The sequence below is a fragment of the Ochotona curzoniae genome, unplaced genomic scaffold, assembly GCF_017591425.1.
Source record: "Ochotona curzoniae isolate NIBS_2020 unplaced genomic scaffold, NIBS_Ocur_1.0 scaffold_4953, whole genome shotgun sequence".
In the NCBI taxonomy this organism is placed as follows: Eukaryota; Metazoa; Chordata; class Mammalia; order Lagomorpha; family Ochotonidae; genus Ochotona; species Ochotona curzoniae.
The window spans coordinates 4,612,435-4,634,284 of record NW_024467127.1 but is presented as its reverse complement, the minus strand read 5'-3'; the positions used below and the strand labels follow the sequence as shown (position 1 = coordinate 4,634,284).

General features: G+C 53.7%; 1 protein-coding gene across 1 annotated transcript in view; it reads right to left on the bottom strand.

Moving 5' to 3' along the window:
- Positions 1-20,582, bottom strand: part of MYO7B (myosin VIIB) — a 50,875-nt gene extending 30,293 nt beyond the window's left edge. Inside the window, exons 1-13 of the mRNA XM_040971203.1 lie at positions 20,565-20,582; positions 15,391-15,504; positions 14,438-14,590; positions 13,526-13,710; positions 12,123-12,244; positions 9,217-9,359; positions 8,278-8,391; positions 7,213-7,366; positions 5,605-5,681; positions 4,491-4,610; positions 4,212-4,354; positions 1,967-2,177; positions 1,668-1,803 (exon numbers count right to left, since the gene is read on the bottom strand). Of these exons, the coding sequence (XP_040827137.1) occupies positions 1,668-1,803; positions 1,967-2,177; positions 4,212-4,354; positions 4,491-4,610; positions 5,605-5,681; positions 7,213-7,366; positions 8,278-8,391; positions 9,217-9,359; positions 12,123-12,244; positions 13,526-13,710; positions 14,438-14,590; positions 15,391-15,504; positions 20,565-20,582 (1,690 nt within the window). The remainder of the gene's footprint in view (positions 1-1,667; positions 1,804-1,966; positions 2,178-4,211; positions 4,355-4,490; positions 4,611-5,604; positions 5,682-7,212; positions 7,367-8,277; positions 8,392-9,216; positions 9,360-12,122; positions 12,245-13,525; positions 13,711-14,437; positions 14,591-15,390; positions 15,505-20,564) is intronic.
- Positions 20,583-21,850: the final 1,268 nt, after the last annotated feature.

The following is a 21,850-nucleotide window of genomic DNA, read 5'->3' as shown; positions in this document are numbered from 1 at the left end:
TAGTTGCTCCACTTCCCATCCAGCTCCCTGCCTGTGGCCTGGGAAAGTATTTGAGGACGGCCCAAAGGCTTGGGACCCTGCACCCTCGTGGGAGACCAGGAAGAAGCTCCTGGCTCCTGGCTTCAGATCGGCTCAACACCAGCCATTGTAGCCATTTGGGGAGTGAATCAGTGGACAGAAAATCTTCCTCTCTGTCTTTCTCCTCTCTGTATATCTGACTTTGCAATAAAAATAAATAAATATTTAAAAAATATCAGATTGAAATACAACTTCAAATGTACCAGGAAGTAGCTATAATAATAATAATAATAATAATAATAATAATAAAAGACCAAGAATATGCCTTGTGGGAGTGGAGAGATATTGGAAGTCTTTTATGTTGTTGATGGACATACACCATGATAACACTCTTGACATTGCCCTTGCCCACAAGACCAGGAAGCAGGAACAGGTGTTCACACACCCAGGGGTAGCAGCAGTGTCCCAGTGGCCCAAAGAAGCGGAGCCAGGCTGTCACCCATCCGTGGATGAAGGGATGAACAGAATACGCTGTAACCACACAAGAGCTCAGGATTCCACAAGAAAAAGGAGCTAGGTCTTGACACGTGTGACCACACCTCGAACACTTCATACTGCGGGAAAGGTCCCTGTCGCACAGACCACAATGGACAGGAGGCCCTTGATGTGGACTGTCCAGAAGGAGCAACTCCACAATGATAGAAACTGCTTGGTGCTTAGTGCTCGGGGAGAGTGGAGCGTGACCTCTCAGGGGAGACTCTAGGTCCTAAAACTAGCAGTCATTGGGATAACTGTGATTATTCTAAAAGCCACTGAGTGAACTGCCCACCTGGAACAGGTGCACACTGCGTGAATTGTAAGAAGCGACTTCCACAAAAACAAAAACAAAGGAAGCGACTTCCAAAAGTCCATGGAGAGAAAAATATTGGAATTAAAAGATTTTATTTTGGCCCGGCGGCATGGCCTAGCGGCTAAAGTCCCCACCTTGAACGCGCCCGGGTTCTAATCCCGGCAGCTCCACTTCCCATCCAGCTCCCTGCTTGTGGCCTGGGAAAGCAGTCAAGGACGGCCCAAAGCCTTGGGACCCTGCACCCGTGTGGGAGACCAGGAAGAAGTTCCTGGCTCCTGGCTTTGGATCGGCATAGCATCGGCTGTTGTGCTCACTTGGGGAGTGAATCAGTGGACAGAAGATGTTCCTCTCTGTCTCTCCTCCTCTCTGTATATCTGACTTTCCAATAAATAAATAAATCTTTTTTTAAAAAAAGATTTTATTTAGGTGCAAAACATTTTGAAATCTATGCTTCGGTCAGGGGCTATGTGTCTTTAAAAAGTTCATGGAGAATCCGTGGGCTAAACACTACAGGGCTTTCAAATCATCTGTCTTGCACCAGAATAGATTTAAGTGTTTACATTCCATGTTTCCTGGACCTTTCTCAGGTACCCTTGTAGCTTGCTCAATAAAGTGACTGCCAAAAAGGAAAAATAAAAGGGAAACGGAAACGGCTGTCCCGGTCCACCTGCTCTGGCCAAGGAAAGCTGCCACACGCTGTTCGTTAGCGAGGAACGGCCCCCACCTCTCAGCCTCGTCTGCCTGGTCTCCCCGGTACTGACGCCGGCACGGGGAACGGTGTAGGCAGAGCAGTACTCACCTTCGGCTTGGTAGTACACCTCGCCGGCGAAGTGGGCGATGCCGAACCTGGCGTCGTGGATGTTCTTGGGATGCAGGAAGGCCTTGTTGTTGGCATGGATGCTAGTCAGCTTCTGCAGCATGGTCAGGTCTGTGCCCTGGAACAATCCAGACACCACCCGTGTGTGTGCTGAGGTCCCAGCTGCTCCCTCCCAGTGTGGGGGTGGGGAGCGGGGGGTGTAAGCCCTCTGAGCATGCCCGGAGTGCCTGTGCAGGTGCAGAGCAGGCCCCTCCACCACCACTACCCGCGCGGGCTGGCACCTGCGGGAAGCGGCTCTCTTCATCCAGGAGGGAGATGACACTCATGGGTTTGAGGGCCAGGAGGTCCAGGGTGGGCCTGTTGTCAGTGTAGTGGATGTGGTCCCAGGTGATGTTCTCTATGCGGTATTCCTCCTGCTCCATGGTGAACACGTGCTGCACGAAGAACTGCTGCAAGTGCTCATTGGCCAGGTTGATGCAGAGCTGCTCGAAGCTGCGAAGGCAACGTTATCGCCCGGGGATGGACAGGAGTCAGCCTGGTGCCTGTTATCCTGGAGGGGGCCCTAGAGCCCGCAGCGGTCTGCACACAGCCCCACACCTGTTTACCCACCCGTGCATGCAGCCCAGGTGCACACTGGTGCCCATGCTTCTCCACATGCCTCCTCCCACTCTCTACCCTCCTCTCTGCCTGGCAAGAAAAGCAAAAGCTCAGCCAATGACCAGTTCCCCACCTAGAGCTTCTTATGAGCCCCAGAAGCTCCCCCTACCGACCAGCAGGCCCAGGCCAGCCTCGTGGGGCCTGCTGTGTGTGAACAGCTGCTGTCCATCCTATAGTGCATGGCCTAGGTATGGAGCTTCTGGGAACTCAGGGTGGGGCTGCTGGGCTGCCTCATCCACGCATGATCCCTGCCCCTGCAGCCCCTATCTCCAGCCCTCCAACCTGGACCTCCTCTTGGCCTTCTGCCTTGGATATGACTCAGGTCGGAAGCCAAGGGGCCGGGCTTGTCGCCATCCCTCCTCCCCAGGCCAAAGCTGGCCTGACGCAGTCTCTACCTCAGCACCCCCAGCTACTGGTTGCTTTTCACTTTGCCTCCAACCCAGGCTGCCTGAGCCCACTGAGACTCCGGCCTCGCCTTTCATGTCATCCCCCACATCACCCCTAGAGGGAGCATCCTGCTGTGCAAATTTGATTTCCATTCATCAGGGCTGCAAGACCCAACCCCACTCCCCTCCTGAACTTGACCTCCTGATCTTGATCTTGCAGCAATCTCCCTCCACCTACCCACCTTCCTTCTGTCTTTGCTCAGCTCTGGCTGTTCCGGACTCTCCGTGGAGCTCTGAGCACTACTGGCTCCTCCTGCCTTCCAGACACCTTTCCTTGGTTCTGATCACACTCAGGTCTCTCTTGGGCACTCCTTCTGATGGACCAAAGTCCTCTGTGCTCTCCCTGCCCAGGTCACAGACCCAGCGAGGGTCACCTCCAGCACCTTGCATACTTTCTGCCAGCACCAGCCCCCACTCAAGCCCAGTTGGAGGTGACAACCAGGTCCCTGGGAACCAACCCCCATCCAGCTCCCAAGTGTCCATAAGTGTGTTTCTCTTGCCCAGCTGTCTCTTGTTAGTATCTACGGATCACAAGGCTGCGTGTGTCCACTGGGCCTTAGAACTCTCCAGGACACTGGGCTGTGTTCTGCCTGCCCTACCCCAGCCCTACTGATGAGCAGCGGGAGCTGGCCCTGGGAGGTTGAGAGGCTAACAACACACATGTTTATGTAAGGAATGGCTGAGTTTCCACCATGCTGGCTCTCCAACAGGGCCTTCTTAACCCCCTCCTAGGGCACACTGCACCTGACCAGATTTTGGGTAGGGGCCACCCCAAGGTGGGGCCAGCCCCTTGGCCCGCCCTCACAGTACCTTGAGGTCGTTGCTTCCTGGACCCCAGTGTGCTCAAGTTGTGTCCCCATCAAGACCTTTGGGTGAGTAGGATTGCATGAAAACATTTCCTGTTGTCATGGCTCTGACCCTCACTTCCTCCTTAGGGGTTTGCCACCTAGAGACTACCTGTTATCCACCTTGTCCACACCTCCACTCCCCAGCTGTCATCACAGCCACATCTGGCAGCTGTTTGGGACTTGCCTCGTGGATCCAGATCTTCAGTTTTCTGTCCAGCGTGCTAGAATCTGGAGTCAGAGCTGCACCTGCTCACCGTACCCCACAACCCCCAACCGGCTCTCCTTATCGCCTATGACAGCTCCTGCACAAAGCAACAGCTGCTGAATCCACAGTCACTCTGACCCCCTGTGACAACTCACTGTGGCTCAAGAGGGGTGACACGTTCTGGGATCTCAATCTCTTGGGGAGCCTCCCGGCCTTTTGTAGGTGCTCCGGCACACGGGCATCTCACAGAGACCTGGACCTGCTCACAGGTCTCCCCTGGCATGCCGCTTCCAGCCCCCAGGGCAGCTACCCTCCAGCTTGCTCCGTCACCTTTCGCACTAGGAGAACAAGTGGACGGATGCTCTCCTACCTATTGCTTTGGAAGTTTTCAAAGCCGAATATGTCCAGCAGGCCGATGGATCTCCGGACATGCTTGGGGTCTTGGGAGGGAGGTGGGTAGATGGCGGTGTTGATCTTCTTGACAACCCACAGGAAGAGGTGCCCGTAGATGGCCTGTGTGGGGAGGACACGGGGGAGGCCCCCAGGCTTTGAGGTTCACCTGGCCACAGAGGCTAGGAAGCCATTGGGGTCAGGACCTGCGAGTGATCTCACCCAGGGAGCAGGAAGTGGGGCTGCGGCAGATGCGTACCTTGGCGAAGGCATCCCTGCGGTCTGCCGCCTGGGCGATGTTCAAGGGCCTGGAGACGTACTCTCCCCGGATGAGGATGGTGTGCTTGATCAGGCACTCCCGGAGCGCCTGGTGCTGTACCTGGGAAGGCAGGTGTGGCTGCATCCTGCCTGCTTCTGCTCAGTCCTCTATAGTGCCCAAAGCCCTGGACCAGAGGGTGGACCGGGTGCCAAGGCTAGGGTCCTGGAAGTGCTGAGGTACAGGGGTGGGGTATGGGAAGGAGGACTCTGAGTGTGCAGGTCTCCTGGGCCAGGCTTCACCCCATCACACGAGGAAATGGAGCTGGAAGCACTCCTGAGGTGTCTGAGGACCTGCTTGAATGTGCCCACCAAATTCACCTGGTGATGCTTTAGGTGGTAGAACCTTGGGTGAGGAGGGGATTAGGATAGGATGAAATCTGGAAGGTGGGCCTTGTGGTGGGATTGGCAGTTTTGTTTTTTTTTTTTAAAAGAAGCTCAGTCTCCCCACAGGGCGCCTTCTGTCAGGCCAAGACACAGCCAACAGATCCTCACTAGATGCTGGCATCCAATACTCACACCTCCCAGCCCCCAGAACTATGAGCCACCAAAGCCCACTCTGTGCACATGACTGGATTTGGGGTTTGTGTCTCAGCAGCCGAAAGGAGACTAAGACAGGGCCTTTGACCTTAACGAAGAACAGCGACAGCAAAATGGGCAATGTTCCCCGAACGGAAGTGAGTCCCTGTCCAGGACCAGCTGCCCTGCCTCCATGGGAGCTGGGATCTGAGCTACTGACCACAGCACTTACCATTTCTCAGAACAGCACAACTCACAGGGGTTGCCAGAGGACAAGGGCTCAGGGTGGGGTCACCCTCTCGGGCTTTGGGTGAGTGCCCAGGTTGGGAGGTTAGGGATGAACATGTGTAGCATGAGGGTGCTGAGTACAGGAAGACCCAGAACACACAGCCCTGCTGCCTCATTCCCCTGTGGTCCAGCCCCACTTCCTGCTCCCTGGGTGAGTGTCTGCTGGGCACATTAGGACACAGGGTCCAGCTCAGAGCCAGGCATTGGGGGTAGACTGTCCTTCCAGCATGGGTCCCCAGGACCCGCTTTACCTCCAGTAACTTCATCACCATGGGAAAGCCAGGTGTGTCCATCACATCAGAGGAATCCAAGTTCTCGAACACCGCGGCTACAGAGAAAATCAGCAGTCAGTGTGGGAAAAGAGGCTGGAGTGATGGGAACCAAGAGTCCCAGGACGGCCTGGGCCTGTGGCAGCTGCACCCACCCCCCCATGTCTGTCTCTCCCAGGGTCCTCTCTCAGGGGTGGCTGATGTCCCTACTGTCCACCAGTCACAGGCATGTTGGTTGTGAGTGACTGTCACAGACCACCGTCCCCTCTGTCTACCAAGGGCTTCTTAGGAGGGTCCTCCCTCTGGTTCTCTTTCCCTGTGCTCAGGGCAACCACCCTCCCAACATCTGTGGCAATCACGTTCTGCACTTGCCCTTCCTCCTCATTTCCAACCTGGATTTTCTCTCAACTGAACTCCACCTGTTGAGAAACACTGCCTGAGTGTGAGCACGCCACCAGCCGTCGTCTGCCAGCTTCCGTCCTTCCATGCCGGGTGTCCAGCACTCTTGGGTGCTGTGATACCTGGAACGTCTGGCACCTGCCTTCCCCTGGTGAAAGTGCCGGGTGTGGCTAATGGACAGGTCACCCCAGCTGTGGCTGCTGGCTTGCAGACACCCCTTCACTCCTGAAGCTTATGCGGAGTCCGTCCGCTCCCATCTGTGCTGTGACTTGGTTCATGAATCAGTCAAGAGCTCATTGAAGAGTGCTTCTGACTCACTCTCCTTCTCGCTCCCCTTGGGACTCCACTCGCAGTCTGTTGCCCCTTCTCATTGCACTCTGGGTATCTCCAAGCTGAGCTCACAGTTTCTCCCGACATTTTTCCCCCTTAACGCTTTTGAAGTTGACTGCTACACCCACTCATTGACATCTTGATTTGGGTTTTTCTTTTTAGTCTTTGAATGTCTATGTGGTTCCCTTGTGACACGGACCACTACTTTTCCTAGTCTCCAGGTCCGTGTCTATGACACGTTCAAGCATGGCTTTTTCTTTCTTTGCACACAGCAGGCAGAGCTGCTCTGTTGCCTGGGTCTAACAATCTCCACATCTGACATCTTTGTGTTACCTATTTCTATTGTTTGTTATTTCTGCAGGTTCTGGATCACGGTGTCTGGTTTTCTTGTTCCTGTTTATTTCTAGCGGCATGGTGCATATTGTATTTGTAAAATTGCTGAAGGAATCATCTGCAATCTGGGTCGCTGGCATTTTCTTCCCAAAATTTCCAGTGACTTGTTGGGTGCTTAGAGTGCTGATGAGTCTGGTACCTTATTCCCCAGGGCAACTTTAGGTTTACACACTAGTTTGCAAGTTCATGCATGGGCTTGGTTACTGGGACTGGGTCCTGGCTAAAAGTAATGGGTGTATTGGCTGGGGTTTCCACTTTTGGGGGATCCTAAACTTAGGCATCTTCCTCATAACCCCATGAGGTCTCCAAACGCAAATATCTTCAGAAGTATTTCCAGAACCAGGCTGGACCAAACGACTTTGGGGGTCCTGCCTGCGGTGACAGCCCCCAGAGACTTCCTCCTCCTCCTCCTCTCTCAGCACCCCTGCTGCCTCCCTGGGGGTGCAGCCTGGGCAGAAGCAGCATTACCCATGAACTCCACGTTCCCCAGATGGAGAATGGCCGCCAGCAGCTTGCTCAGGTCCCAGTTCTCAGAGTCAGAGAACAGGAGGATCTTCATGGCAGAGCGGACATGGGCGTAGTCCTTGGCATCATCCAGCCCTTCGCAGGAGGTGCAGTTGCCCTGTAGGACAGGTGGTCACTTATGCCCCACCTCTCCCATCCTGGAGCCAGCTCACACAGCACAGACCCATGAGGAAGACCAAGCTCACAAGACACCTAAAGGAACTTGGAGAGGTACAACCACAGATGCAGCATGGCTGGGCATTGTCCCTAGTGCTGGCACTCAACCGCTGTCTGGCCTCTCTGAGCCCCCGCCAGGCACCCGTTACCAAACCTGCCTCACTTGTGGGGAATGCTGAGGGCTCGTGGTTAGATGAACACTTTCCTAGTGCTTCTTTCTGGGAATTCAGGAAAGAGCAAGCCTATTGCTGAGCACATAGGAGGGGCGGACAGGGAGCTCCTGAGCACCCTTATAGGTGTGAGGGCAAATGACCAGGGCTGACCTCAATGGGACCAGGCGTGAGAGGGGCCTCCTGGAGGAGGGCCATGCTTCAGAGCAGCAGGGCCAATGGGAAGAGGCCTGCTGGGAGGCTGGGGTGGGAGTGCACGGTGGAAAGATGGCTCAGAATCAGATCTGCTAGAGACTAGTATGTCATGCCTAGGGACTTGGCCCTACACCAGAGACAATGGCCATGGGCAGTGTGATACTCTTAGATTCCCGCTGTCACTGCCTCAGGAGGATGCAAGATCGAAGGCCAAGTTTGTCTGGTGACAGGGGACCCCTGAGAGGAGGAGAGGATGGGACAGTGTCCACAGGACAGAGGCTCATGTGGGAGAGATGGCTGAGAGCTAGGGAACAGGAAGGAAGGCCGCTTGTGTTGTGCTGCCCATGGGTTCAGGAGACAGCAGTTCCCCTGGGCTGGAGGGAAGTGAGGCTGGGGATGGAGCAGACCACAGAGTGTTTTCTAGCAGGGGCTTGCAGGAGATGGGGAGGGAAGGGACCCGACTGAGAAAGACACGGATCTGGCTTACCATGGTCAGGTAGTGGTACTCAGAGGGCGTCCCCAGGCCCAGCAGATGCTTCTCCTCGGCGCCCATGCCCATCAGCATGGAGTAGAAGATGTGGTAATTCCGTTCTTCTGCAGCCTGTAAGTGGGAGGTGGTTCCCAAGGGGCTCCCGTTGTCTGCCATCTAGCCACCTGTCCAAGCTTTCCCATCCAGGGGCGGCTCAGGCACAAACCTCAGGGCCAGCCGGACCTATGTCCCACAGCCCCTGCTTCTCAGTCTGCTTTGGTATCTCTGAAGCTGCCGTGACCTGAAGCCACACCCACAGCCTGGGAGTTGGGGTGAGGCAGTCACAAAATGATCACCCCAGCACAGGGCTCTCTGAGCATAGGGCCCCGAGAGAAAGCAGGGACCACAGGGCATGGTAGTTCCTGGCCACTGGCCTTCTGGACACTGGTCATACAGGTGACCCCGCTGTGGCACTGTGGAGACATTTTGCCATCAGGTGGGGACTGACCCAGCCTGAGTTAATTTTAGGGGAGGTGATGGGCACTAATGCAGGAAGAAAACTGATGAATGGAGCTGATATGGTGGTACAGCAAGTGAAGCCACAGCTCAGGATGTGGGCATCTCATATTAGAATCCCGGTTCAAGTCCCAGCTGCTCCACTTCCCATTTAGTGCCTGCTTATACACCCGGAGAGAGCAGCACAGGATGGGCCAAGTGCTTGGGCCCCTGTCATCTCTGTGGAGACCAAGAGGGAGTTCCAGGCTCATGACAGCCATTTGAGACAAGATTGTCTTCTCAAGTAAATAGATCGAATCTTTGGGGGAAAAAAAATGTATTGATGAAACATTGAAAATGGAGGAGACCCTATTGTTTTGCAGAGAGCTGGGTATGCCCCTGGGAGGTGGTTTCTCTTGGAAGCCCTGACCACATACCACAGGCATGTGAGTTGGGGCTCACCTGGCGGCAGACCCGAGACTTCTCCAAGAGGAACTGCTCGATGCGTGCCCCCTCGATGACCCCACTGGCGTTGAAATAGATGTCGATGTACTTCCCAAAGCGGCTCGAGTTGTCATTGCGGATGGTCTTGGCGTTGCCAAAGGCTGAGGACAGCCGGGCAGTGGCAATGGTAGGAGCCAAGAGGAAAGAAGAGAGAAAATGAACTCTCAGTGCAGTCATCTGGGAGGGCTTCTCAGAGGAGGTGGTCAGAACCTGGGTAGGGCTGCATTCTGGGATAGCAGTGGTGGCAGCTGCTGTATTGTGAACGTGCGCCCCCCCGCCCAACTAAATTCACATGCTAGAAAACCAGTCCCCCAAAACCTGAAGTGGTGCATATGTGTGTGCAAGGACTGGGGGAGGGACCGTGGTGGGGTGGGGACTGGAGCCATCTGCCCTCAGACCAGCAGGTGCTCTGGCTGTCATAGGAGCGTGCTGGGGAGAGAAGCAGAGCAGAGCGTGGGCTCCAGAACTGTGAGTGCAGTGAGAACCTTTTCTTTCTAGGTTGTCTGGGTCTCCAGGTGCTTTGTTACAGCTTCAGGCAGGGAGCTAGAACAGCTGCCGAGGGCATCCAGAGGAAGGTTGAGCGCAGGCAGACACCCAGCGGTTAGGACCATGAGACATCCGGCCCTAGGTTGGGACCATGGGAGGAGAGTAGGAGGAGGTTGCAGTTGCAGAGCCTCGGGAGCCAGGCCTGGAAGCTTTGCCTTTCAGAAAGAAGAGCCAGAGGCTGGAAGGAAGCAGAAGCGGTGAGTCTGCCGGCACAGGGCAAGAGCCGGCCCAGGCTTGGGTTCAGAGGACGCATTCAGATCAGGAGGTGTTTTGGGGACCAGTGTGATCCCCAGTGTGCTCCAAAGAGCTGTGGCTGCAAGTGTTCATGTGGTGATCTGTGGCAGGAGAACTCCCACCCAGGACAAACTGTTGTGCAAATGTTAAGGCCAAAGTCTACCCAAGACATCGGGTAAAGAGAGCCAGGAGGTGTATGATCTCTGATCTATGGTTGTATAGGCTGTCACAGGCCAGGGACAAGAATTTCTGCCAGGGAAAGTCCAAACTGGAGCTCCCTAGGGCAGCCCGTAAGATGCAGGGGCCACCTGCTTGGCCCATGGCCTCTACTAGATAACCTGACTGCAGCCATGCCCCAGGACCTTGGAATTGTCACTGTCTTGTTGGAAACAACTGTCCTGCATGAGTGTCTGTTCCAAGCTGCCTCTGGCCTTAATCTTGTGTGTGCTTGTGGTCCCTCAGAGCCTGCACACCCTAGGGGTATAACCCCTTCCCAGTTCAACTCTTACTCCTTCCAGGGTCTCAGTTGTTCAGCTCAACCATACAGGACACAGGTGCACACATAAACTGCTAGGATTGGACTGACTGCAACGAAGGGGGGCTGTTTTCAGCTGTTTTCACTCCTTCCCACAGACCGATATTATGGCCCAGCGTGAGTGGGACGCAGTTTGGAAACATCATTAAAGAAAATGATACCGAACCAAACTCGATCAAAATGTTAAACCTCTGTCCTGCTTGTATAAGACACTGTGAAGAGAGAGAAGACACGGGCTGCAATCTAGGATGAAATATTTGCAAGGACACAGATCTTGTGAATGCTGGAGTAATGCCCGGCTCCAGCTTTCCACCACAGCTTCCTGCTAACACAGAGCTCCGGGGGCCAGTGGTGATGGCTCAGGCAAGTGTCTGCTGCCCAGATGGGAGGCCTGCAATGCTTTCCCAGCTCCTGGCTTTGGTGAAGGGTCTAGACCTGGTCCTTGCAGGCCCTCTGGGGAGTGACCCAGCTGGTAGGAGCTTGCCCGCTCAGTCTATCTGACTCTCCAATACATGCAATTTTAATAAGGAGGTGGAAGGTTGAGACAGATACTTCACCAGAGATGAACACAGAACAGAAGTAAGTTCATGAAAAGTCACTCATGAAGAAAATGGGAGTGACCCCCCATGACGAGGTGAGTGGCTGCCGGGGCTGGGCTGGGGAAGAAGGGACCACTACAAAGGAGCGTGTAGAGGTTTAGGGGTGATGGGAGGGTTTTATGATCACATAACAAGCTTGTCGAAATTCGCCCAATTGTGGGTTGTGGGAAAAGGGATGTGCAAGCCAAGCCTCAGCCTGGGAGGCCAGAAAAGAATGCAAGGGGAGGGCATAGGACGACAGAGGGCAAGACGCCATGCAGACCTGATGAGGTCTGCGCCAAGCTACCGTGGAGCTCTTTCAGGTTGTATCATGGGGAACTTAACTTTGGGCCCCCAGGCTTGGTCTCTGGGGTGGTCCCAAAGCCTGGTGACCTAGCCCAAGGCTGTCAGTCATTGAACAATACAGCTTATCCTGTTGATATATGGTTGAGGGCTGCTGGGACTGGCACTGTGGCACAGTGAGTAAGGCCGCCGCCTAGGGTGACCACATGCCTTTTCAGGGCCCTGGTTTGAGTTCTGGCTGCTCCACTTCCGATTCAGCTCCCTGTCAACGTGTATGGGGAAGCAGTGGAGAATGGCCCCTGCCTGCTTGGGCCCCTGCCACTCATGTGAGAGACCCAGCAGAAGTTCCTGGCTCCCGGCTTCAGAGCAGCCCCGCATTGGCTATTATGGTCATTTGGGGAATGAACCAGCAGATGGAAGACCTCTCTCTGTCTCTCCTTTTCTCTTTAGTGATACCTTTCAAATAAAATGTTTTTTGAAAAGGAATATTACCCATAGTCCAGTGGAACGGATATGTAATATCAGCTTCTGAATTCATCAGGACTTCTCCTTTGGGTACCATGAGGCACCTGCTGTGGTCCATCCCATCCCATCCATCCCCATGAATGCTTCCGACAGGAAGTTCCCATCCGAGGAACCGAGGATGATGAGGGTGACCACTCACTCACCTTCCAGGATTGGGTTGGCCTCCAGGACTTGCTGCTCGATCCACGAATGCTGGCCGCTTACGGTGGCCAGAAACTGCAGGATGAGTTTGGTGGTCTCAGTCTTCCCAGCCCCAGACTCGCCACTATCAAGATGTGGGCAGGATGTGAGATCGCAGAACAATACCCACCCCCAACTTCCTCCAGGCCCCTGCCAATGCCCACCAGGCTTGCTCTCTGGCCTTGGTTTCAGAGGCGCCTATTCCCCAGGCTGGGATGGCTGTGTATTTGCACAGAGTTTCCCCTGCAGGGCCACCCCTGTCTTACAAGGCATTGGTGGTGCTTATCCGCAGCTATGGGCTGCTCTGCCGGACAGAACCGGCTCTTTCCATGCACAGTGCCTGGCGAATTACAAGCAGATCTCAGAAAGTCTATAGGAAATGGAATTCAAAGATCAGCTTACGAGCCAGTGGGCTAATTCTCCCCCTTGCAAGTACAAAGAGAAAGATCTTTCATCCACTGGCTTACTCCCCAAATGGTTGCAACAACCAAAGCTGAGCTCATCCAAAGGCAGGAGCCAGGAACTTCTTCTGGAGCTTCCATGTGTGTGGCAGTGTCCAAATACTTGAGCCATCCTATGCTGCTTTCCCAGGCCAGGGGCAAAAAGTTGGGTGGGAAGTGGAGCAGCCAGGACATGAATTGGCGCCCATATGGGATGCTGATACTATAGGCAGCGGTTTAGCATACTACACCACCACACCAACCCCCTGAGATTATTTTTTTCTGAGACCTCACCCCAACTTGACCTCTATTCCCTGGAGTGCATGACCAGTGCCCCACAGTTAAAGAAGTTGTCTCCATCCTTCCTCCCTGCACTCAGGAGACATTTACTGGAGCCCAGGCCATTCGGTGACAACTCAGGTTGTGAAGCAGAAAAGCATCTGAGGGATTGTCATTGGGGGTGCAGCCGCAGCAGTTATCAAGCCTGAGTAGCTCCAAGAGCATTGGGAAGGGTACTCCAGAGGAGTAAGGAGGCCCCTAAAGGGCCAGTATTGTGGTGTAGCAGATAGGGTCACTGCCTGCCATGTCACATCTCATGTGGGTCATGTCCAGGGTGCTCTACTTCTGATCCAGCTCCCCGCTAATGCGCCTGTGAAAGCAGATGAGGATGACCCAAGTGTTTGGGCCCCTGCACACACATGGGAGACCTGAATCCTAGCTTTGCCTGGTCCAGCACTGGCCCTTGTGGACACTGGGAGCGTGAACCTGCAGACAGAAGATCTCTCTCTCTTGCTCTCGCTGTCTTTAAACGAAGAAGGGAGGGCCCTAAGTGACAAGGACCTGTCAGGTGCGCTGGTCTGGAGAGGTTTCAGGGGTGGAACCCAAGGCTGGTGTGTGTGTGTGTGTGTGTGGCGGGGTGAGCCCACCTGATGACGCAGCCCTGGTCCTGCTTATTCTTCTTCATGTTGAAGTAGCAGCTGTTGGCAATGGCAAAGATGTGAGGGGGCAGCTCGCCCACATGGCGGTTGTAGTACAGCTGCACTTGCTCCAGGGTGTACAGGGGAAGCACCTGGAATGGGTTCACGGCCACTAGGATAGAGCCTGTGTAGGTCTGGGAAAAGAAATGGAGGAGGTTAGTGCTGGCTGCCCCACCCTGTCCTGTCCTGCGCTGCCCTGCCTGGTCCTCAGGAGAAGAGACGGGCTCTGATCCTGGGCCTGGGAGATGCTGAGCTCTTTGGGGAAGACAGGGCATTCAGCAGGAGTGCGGATCCCCAGAATCCAAGCCGTGTGCTTCTGCTTGCTGGAGACCCATCAGTCAGTATCCGGTCAGCATCAGTTCCAGGAGCTCCGCCCACACGGGAGGGAGTCCCGCCCAGGGACCGTCGGTTTCTCCCTCGCAGCCCGCCCCTTTGTTTAGGATTACCCCTCCTCCCCCACCTCACCCCACAACTTGAGTTGATTATCCAGGCTGACCAGACAATTGGCCGGGGCAGGCAGGGACTCCTCCCCACTTCCCCCCAGGCCACACCTGCTTGGGGTCAGAGTGCTGTGGGGCCGGATAGGGGGAGGAGGGCCCTCTTGTCAGTGGATGGGGAAGTGTTCTATCTGGTAGCTCTGTCCCTACAACGTGCCCAGGAAGGGGCAGGCTGTCCCTATGGGTGGCCTCTCGTGTCCACTCTGCCCTGCTGCTCAGCCACTCCTTGTGAGAAGAGACCTCACGCAGAGCACCTACTGCAGGCACATGGGGCTAGGGGGGCAGAGACTGTGAAAGGCCTGGGGATGGGGCCTGGGATTGGACGTGTCTGCGGCGGAGCTGATTCCAGACTCTTGACACTCACATATATCTTGTGCTGCTGGTAGCGGATGAGCAGGTTGTGCACCATGCCTGCCTCGTTGAGGTCTCCCAAGCGGATCATGTCCTCCACACCCTCGACGGAGCTGGGGTGCATGGGGCTGAGGACCCCAAGCTCCTCCATTCGGATCCAGTGCTCCTGGAACGACAAGGGCAGGCAGGCGCCCTTGAGGGACGGCTTACAAAGGGGTCACCCTCTCCCTCAAGTTTTCAGCAGCAACAGAGATTGCGGGGCCACATGTCAGTTGGCCTGGGGCTGATCCTGCCCGATTCAGCCTGTGGCTAGGACTAAGGGACACCTGTGGCAGGTCAGTGCTCAGTGGAGGGGCTTATATCCAGAAGTCAGGTTTAGGACCTCGTAGGTGGTTCAAATACAAATATGTCAGTTAAAATGAATGCAAATAACAGATATGGTGATGATTTTATTGGCTTCCAGAAGTGGCAATGCCAGATCACAGTCTAGAACCTTCTCCACAGAGGCCAAGTCTGCACATGCCTTGTCTTGTAGCTCCTGGCTGGGAAGGAAAGGAGGGCTGTCAGAGGAGGACTTAAGTGACTCCCTGGACACCAGCTGCTCCAACAGCCCTCTCCCACCCTGGGCTCACCTTGCTTACCCAATGAATGGGCATGCCGTGCTAGTGTTCTTGAGCTGCCACCTCTCATCTGCATGGTTCCACCTCTCCAAACACCTCTCTCACCCCTCTCCCCTCACCTCCTTTGCACACCAGCCTTCTGCCTTCTCACTCCTCTTCCTTCCTGTTTGCCTGGTCCTGGTCTCCCATGGCCCCAAGCATACCTCAGAATGTACATGCAATGCCCACCATGACTAGATTCCACCACAGAGACCGCCTACCCCTACCCTGGCCCAGCAGCCCCAGAGAAGGGCAGGAGGTAGGAGAAGGGGACAGGGGTAAGGTTCAAGGGGTGCATAACACTGACCTTGCCCTCGTCATCTTCAACCAGAAGCTTGCCTGGCTTAGTCTCTTTGATGACGCCGCCGATGGCCACGCCGACCTTGTTGGTGGAGGGTGAATCCAGCCACACATGGTCACCCTGGAGGACAGAGACAGGACAATGGTCTCCCAGGGCTCCCGGCCCTGAGCAAGGCCCGGAGTCCATGGAGGGAAGTTAAGTCCAAGGTGACACTGATGGGCACCTGCAGGTGACAGGTGAGCCCAGGCATGGCGCATGTCACCCCACCTGAGGGCAGTTTCATCCTAAAGATGAAATTCACATTACTCCTAACCACTGGGAACTTTGGAAGGGAGGAAGCTGCAGGTTCAAGCAGTGACACATGTAAGCAACATCAGTAAACCAGGGCAAAGGGCAGTTCCAAAGTCAGCAAAGGAAGACACGGGGATGAGTGTACCGCACTCTTATCAGCTACACCCTACCTGTGGCCCTGAGCAAAAGCAGGATGTAGGGGCCGGCGCTAGATGGGTTTAGCCACTGTGTGTGGTACTGGCATCCCATGTGGGTGCTGGTTCAAGTCCCAGCTGCTCCATTTCCCATCCAGCTCCCCGTGAGTGCTCTTGGAAAAGTAATGGAAGATGGCCCAATTGCTTGGGCCCCTGCACCCACATGGGGGATTTGGAACAAGCTCCTGGTTCCTAGCTTCAGCGTGGCCCAGCCCCAGATGTTTTGGTTATGTGGAGAGTGAACCAACAGATGGAAGATCTCTCTCTGTATCTCTGCTTTTCAAATAGATCTTTTTAACATCTTGGTAGGATGAAAGAACAGATACCAACAGAGGGAGTACTGGGGTTGGGCTGGGGATAAATCCTTTAACAATTAGCAAGGAGCTGATGTCAGATAATGCCTCAAAGTAAAACAGGAGGGTTTTTTTTTGTTTTTTTGTTTTGTTTTGTTTTGTTTTTTAAGAGATGAGTTTTTAGAGACACACAAGGAAACAGCAAAGGAATCCACTAGAAGTGCTAACAGGTGTCACCTCTAGGGAAGTGGGACCTGATGATTTGAATCATGCGTCTGTGCAACTTACTAAAAGTGAAGGCAGAAAGCAGAGCAAGGCACAGCTGCTACAAGATGCAGTGTACAGAGCAGGAGCGCACGAGGACCCTCAGACACACAGCAGCTCCGGGACCAGGGTGAGAACTGGTGACGACTTAGCGGACTGTGCTGACAGCTGGCTGAACACCAAAGCAAAATAACGAGTCAAAGGCAGGTGGGGAGCATCAGCCAGTGGTAGGAGGAAGAGAAAGAGAAAGAGAGAGAGAGAGAGAGAGAGAGAGAGAGAGAGAGAGAGAGAGAGAATTTCCAGATTGATTGAGGAAGGCTTAGTCCAGCAGCAGCCAGAAGAGTTAAATCAAAGGGCTCGTGGAGTGGGATGTATCAATGGATGGTCCTACCAGCTGTGCTACTGGATCTGCCCCCAGATCAACTGAGCTCATGATTGCATTGCCATGAACTTTTCGAAGTGGTAGAAAAAGGTAACTGCAAAGCCAGCTGAATCATGGAGAGCAGGAGGAAGACAAGACACGAAGGCTGTTTCAGGCTTGCAGAAAGGGCAAGTCTGCGTAGAGCTGGGAGGGCCAAAGGGCATAGAGCCCTTGAGCCCCGTGGGCCTGGGTGACAAGGAATTCCTGATGCTGGAGAGAAGGTAGTGGGAGTCACAAACTGCTAACTACCCGGAAATCCAAACACGGGACAGAGTCAGCTCTCCACTCTCTGGCCCTGCCCCCAGGTGCTGTCACACTAGTGCCTACTGGTGGGTAGCTCTGGGATCCGCATGGCCATGACCTTCTCTCCTCTCACTTAGGGCTAAATGGTGGCCCTGTGCTTGCAGCAGACATAAGAAATCCCCAGCCATGGTGTCTGGGGTCTGAACCCCAGGTCAGGTCCATCGTGTGACCACAGCAGGCATCCCCCATGTGCTGGCATAGAAACCGAGGGCCCCTGGCCTTCCTGGGTGCCTGACCGTTGGACTGTCTCATAAACTGGTGAGAGATGGATTGTTATTGGAACATACAAAGTCTAGGCCTACAGGTCATATAATGTGTACTATATTCTACACGGTTATCTGTTTCTATGACAACCAGGCAGGCCCTTGTGGCTCATAGATTATCTGCTGGGTAGTTACTTTATTAGGGCTACCATTATTGAAACTCCTAAAAACCCAGATTAGAAACCATTTGTGGGAGCTGGTATGATGGCTCAATTGGCAAATCCTTTACCTGCCATGCCACCATCGTGCATGGGTGCCACTTTGTATCCCAGCTGCTCCGTTTCCCATCCAGCTCCCTGCTTGTGGCCTGGGAAAACAGTGGAGGACGGTTGAAAGCCTTGAGCTCCTGCACCCATGCGGGAGACTTGGAAGAGATTCCTGGCTCCTGGTTTTGCATTAGCTCAGCTCTGGCTGTTGCAGCTGCTTGGGGGGTGAACCAGCAGATGGAATATCTTTCTTTGTAAATCTGCTTTTCTAATAAAAATAAATAAATCTTAAAAAAAAAATTTGTGGTGCTGTAGCTCTGCTTGCTGCTGCTGTGCTGACTAAATGAATGGTGATCCATCCACCTACAGAATGAGCCACACGTGTAGCTTTAGAATCTTTTGGCAGTCACATTTCAGAAGTAAACAGGATTTAATGACATCAACCTTATGAGTGATATTTAGCCCGATATACTATTACCCCAAATACTATTGCTTTAACAAGTAATCCCAGGCTGGAGTTATGACGCAGTGGGTAAAACTGCCATCTGTGGCATAGTAGGTTAAGACTCTGCCTGGACATCAGTATCCTTTCTATATGCGGGCTAGTTTAAGACTCAGCTGCTACACTTTCAATCCAGCTCCCTGCTAATGTACCTGGAACAGGCAATAGAAGATGCCTAAAGTGCTTGGGCCCCTGCACTTTCATGGGAGACCTAGAAGATGGTCAAGGTTCCTGGGTTTGGATTGGCCCAACCTTGGCCATTGCAGCCATTGTGTGGAGGGAGACCAACAGATGGAAGACCTCTCTCTCTCTGTGTAATTGTGCCTTTCAAATAAATAAAATGAATTTTTTAAGAGACAGAGTCTATCCTTCACTCTCTGACTTCCTTGCTTCTGTCCCCACACATCAGAAAGACCCACATGACAGACATGTGCCAGCCAGGAAGACAGGTGCCAGTCCCGACCTTGTAACCAAGAGTGTGGACATGAGCCAAAGGGAAGCCAGATGGTCTGAACCAGCTTATTCACTGGAGCTTGTCCTCCAGAAAAAATGCACCTGCCACATTGAACTCCAGGCGATAAGGCACTAGCCTGAGTCACATTCCAAGTTCATAGTGCAAGAAGATGTGTGTTGTTTGTGTTCTGCCCTCTGCATCCTGGACCCACTCCTAGAAATGCCCAGCCTTCTGCAGCTCCTTCTGGAACCTTCCGACAGCCCCTTTGCTTGCCACACCCAAACAAAGCCTTCCTCTGGGTGACTCCCCCTACAGGCTGGTCCCCAAGCAATGGGACCTCTTAGGATTGTTCATCATGGCTCATCTGTCTTGACCTTCAGGCAAACTTCTCTGTGAGAGGAAAGACAGAAAGGGCTGTAACTGGGCAGGTAGACAGGATGAAAAGCTGTATCTTGCTGGGCACCCACAAGGGCTTGGTTCTCAGAGAGTACATGGATGCTAGCAAGCTGGCAGAAGCACAAAAAGGGCACCTGGCTAAAGATACCTACCCATGTCTTGGCTTACTGCCTGAGACCCTCTGTGCAGCAGTGCCAGCCAGAAGCTAGTAGCAGCTGCCCTGCCTCCTGATTGACTGTTGTCTTACATCTTAGCCAGCCAATCGAAGCAGATTCTTTGTGGAACTGGGTAAGGAAGTGAGCCAGAGGACTGTTTCAGAGGTGCTGAAAGTCCTTTCCAACTTTTCTTTATCAATAAACCTGCTTTGGGCCCGGCGCGGTGGCACAAGTGGCTAAGGTCCTCGCCTTGCACGCCCGGGATCCCATATGGGCGCCGGTTCTATCCCGGCAGCCCCGCTTCCCTTCCAGCTCCCTGCCTGTGGCCTGGGAAAGCAGTCGAGGATGGCCCAAAGCCTTGGGACCCTGCACCCACATGGGAGACCCGGAAGAGGCTCTTGGCTTCGGATCGGCATAGCATCGCCGTTGCGCTCGCTTGGGGAGTGAATCATTGGATGGAAGATCTTCCTCTCTGTCTCTCCTCTCTGTATATCCGCCTTTCCAATAAGAAAATAATAACAATAAATAAATAAATAAATAAATAAATAAATAAACCTGCTTTGGCCTCACTTCTTCCTGTCTGTGTTCTCCATTCTTCATCAGCATGGAACAAGAACCCAGCTGGGTACAGACACCAGAACCCCCTTGTTGCCTGGGAATGTGTGAGATGTGTCTGCCATTTAAGCCATCCTCTCTGGAGTCTTCCATGACACCAGCCCCTGCACATCAAATAATGTGACCTCGGGGAAGTCCCAGGCTCTTGGGTGAACACAGGGCTCCTCCTGGCAGTGTGGGTGCAGCAACTGGGCTGCTATGTAGCTTTGCACGGGAGAGGAGCATTTTGCGGGGCAGTCCTGGACGTGTATGATAATAGGCGGTCCAAGAAGAATGGAGGGTAGAGGGGTTGCTCAGGCTGAGTTGGGGGCTCTCCTCTGGGGTCCCTGAGTCCCTGAACTCCTGTCTGTCAACTGTCCTGACCTCTCAAGCTGGGGCAGCTCATTGCACCTGTTAATGCAATAAGTTAAGGCAGCACTGTCTTAGGAGCCGTCTGTTGGCCACCAGGACATAAGGGGCTATGCCGAGTGACAGCAGCATAATGTGGAGACTGCTTCATTTCTGTTTTCTCTGGGAGAGCTCTGAGAAACTGGCGCTCTTAATCCCCGAGTGTGAGTGATGGATTCCTATGTGTGTGTATGTGTGTGCATGTGTGTCTGTGTGCTTGGTGTGTGTGTATGTGTGTTTGGATGTGTGTGTGTTAGTGCATGTGTGTGTGTCTCCTCTGCCAGGGCCCATGGCAGACACGTGTTCACTGGCCAGACTTGTCTTCCCTGGATGATAGAATCTGTCCTTTGTCCCTGGTCTTTTCCTTGTAGGGTTCCTGCCTTTGGCAGTGACTTCACTCCATGTTGGAAAGTCCCCAAATCCTGTCCATTCTTACCAGTCTGAATGTGGACATCCTGGGTCAGCAGCTCTGGGATGCCACCTGCACAGAGAGAAAGAGAGACAGCTCAGAAGTCAGAGCCTCAAGTGCGCTGACTGGGTGGGGCTGGGCTGGACTGACTCATCAACCCAGTGCCTGGCCCGGGGCCTGACTCCCAAGGGAAGGATGCCTTGGTCACGTGCTCAGCTTCTTCATCCTCTCTAACCTTCCCTGGGCATCCGTTTTGCCCTCAGCCCTGGGCTTCCTTGGCACCCACAAGCCCAAATATAGTAGATCAGACATACCCCCGAGAACCACTTATTTGCATACACCCTGGCCAGAGCTCAGGTAAGCAGCCGCCATAGTTGCAGATGTATCACTCTCTGTATCAGAACTTTGCAGCATCCCAAAAGGTGGGTGCTTCCTCACCTCACATGCCACTCCTTCAGAAAATGGGTAGGACATTGAGTTAAAAGAGTTTTGCTTGGATGCAAAGTAAATCCATGATGGCATATATTTTCCATGACTTAAAAAAAATTTTATTTGCTTATTCTGAATGTTGACTGACATAGGACAGGGGAGAGGGAGAGAGAGAGAAAGAGCTCTTCTCACTGCCCACTCACTTATCCTATGGCCGCAATGGCCAGGTCTCTATCCTGGTGGTTAGGAGCCTGAGCCCAAGTGCATCAGCAGGCAGTCGGGTTCAATACCACCTGCACTCCCAATTCCAGCTTCCTGCTCATGCAGATCCTGGGATAAGGCAGTGACAGCTCAGGTTGTTGGGTTCCTGCTACTCACATGGGAAATACAGATTCAAGTCCCAGCTCCCAGCTTCAGCTTTAGTCCCTGTTCAGCTCTGGCTATTGAAGACATCTGGAGAGTGAACCAGGAGATGGGAGCTCTCTCTGTCAGTGTCACTGTCTCAGGTAAGTCAGCAATAACTTTTGAGAAGAATCTGTGTAAACATGTGGACTTGAAACAAGCCCTGGCTTTCCAGGTAGCCAGCCCCTCTTTTCAGCTGATGTGGCTCAGGGATGAGCGAGTGGGAGACACAGAGAGCTATTGTTTTGTCTGTTACTTCCAGCCGCTTGTTTCTCCAGCCCAGCCATCCTCTGCCCTCTTTTTCCCATGGCTTGTGGCTTCTAGGGAGCTCATGTGTTTCTCCCTATGCTATTGCCTAACCCTAACCCTAACCTGTTACAGGTGCCCCCCAAGTCACCCTGTCCTGGCATGGTCCCCAGATGGCTGCTCCTCTCAGATGCCGGTGTTCTCTGTGCCCACATGGTGGGCTTACCCTGATCCTC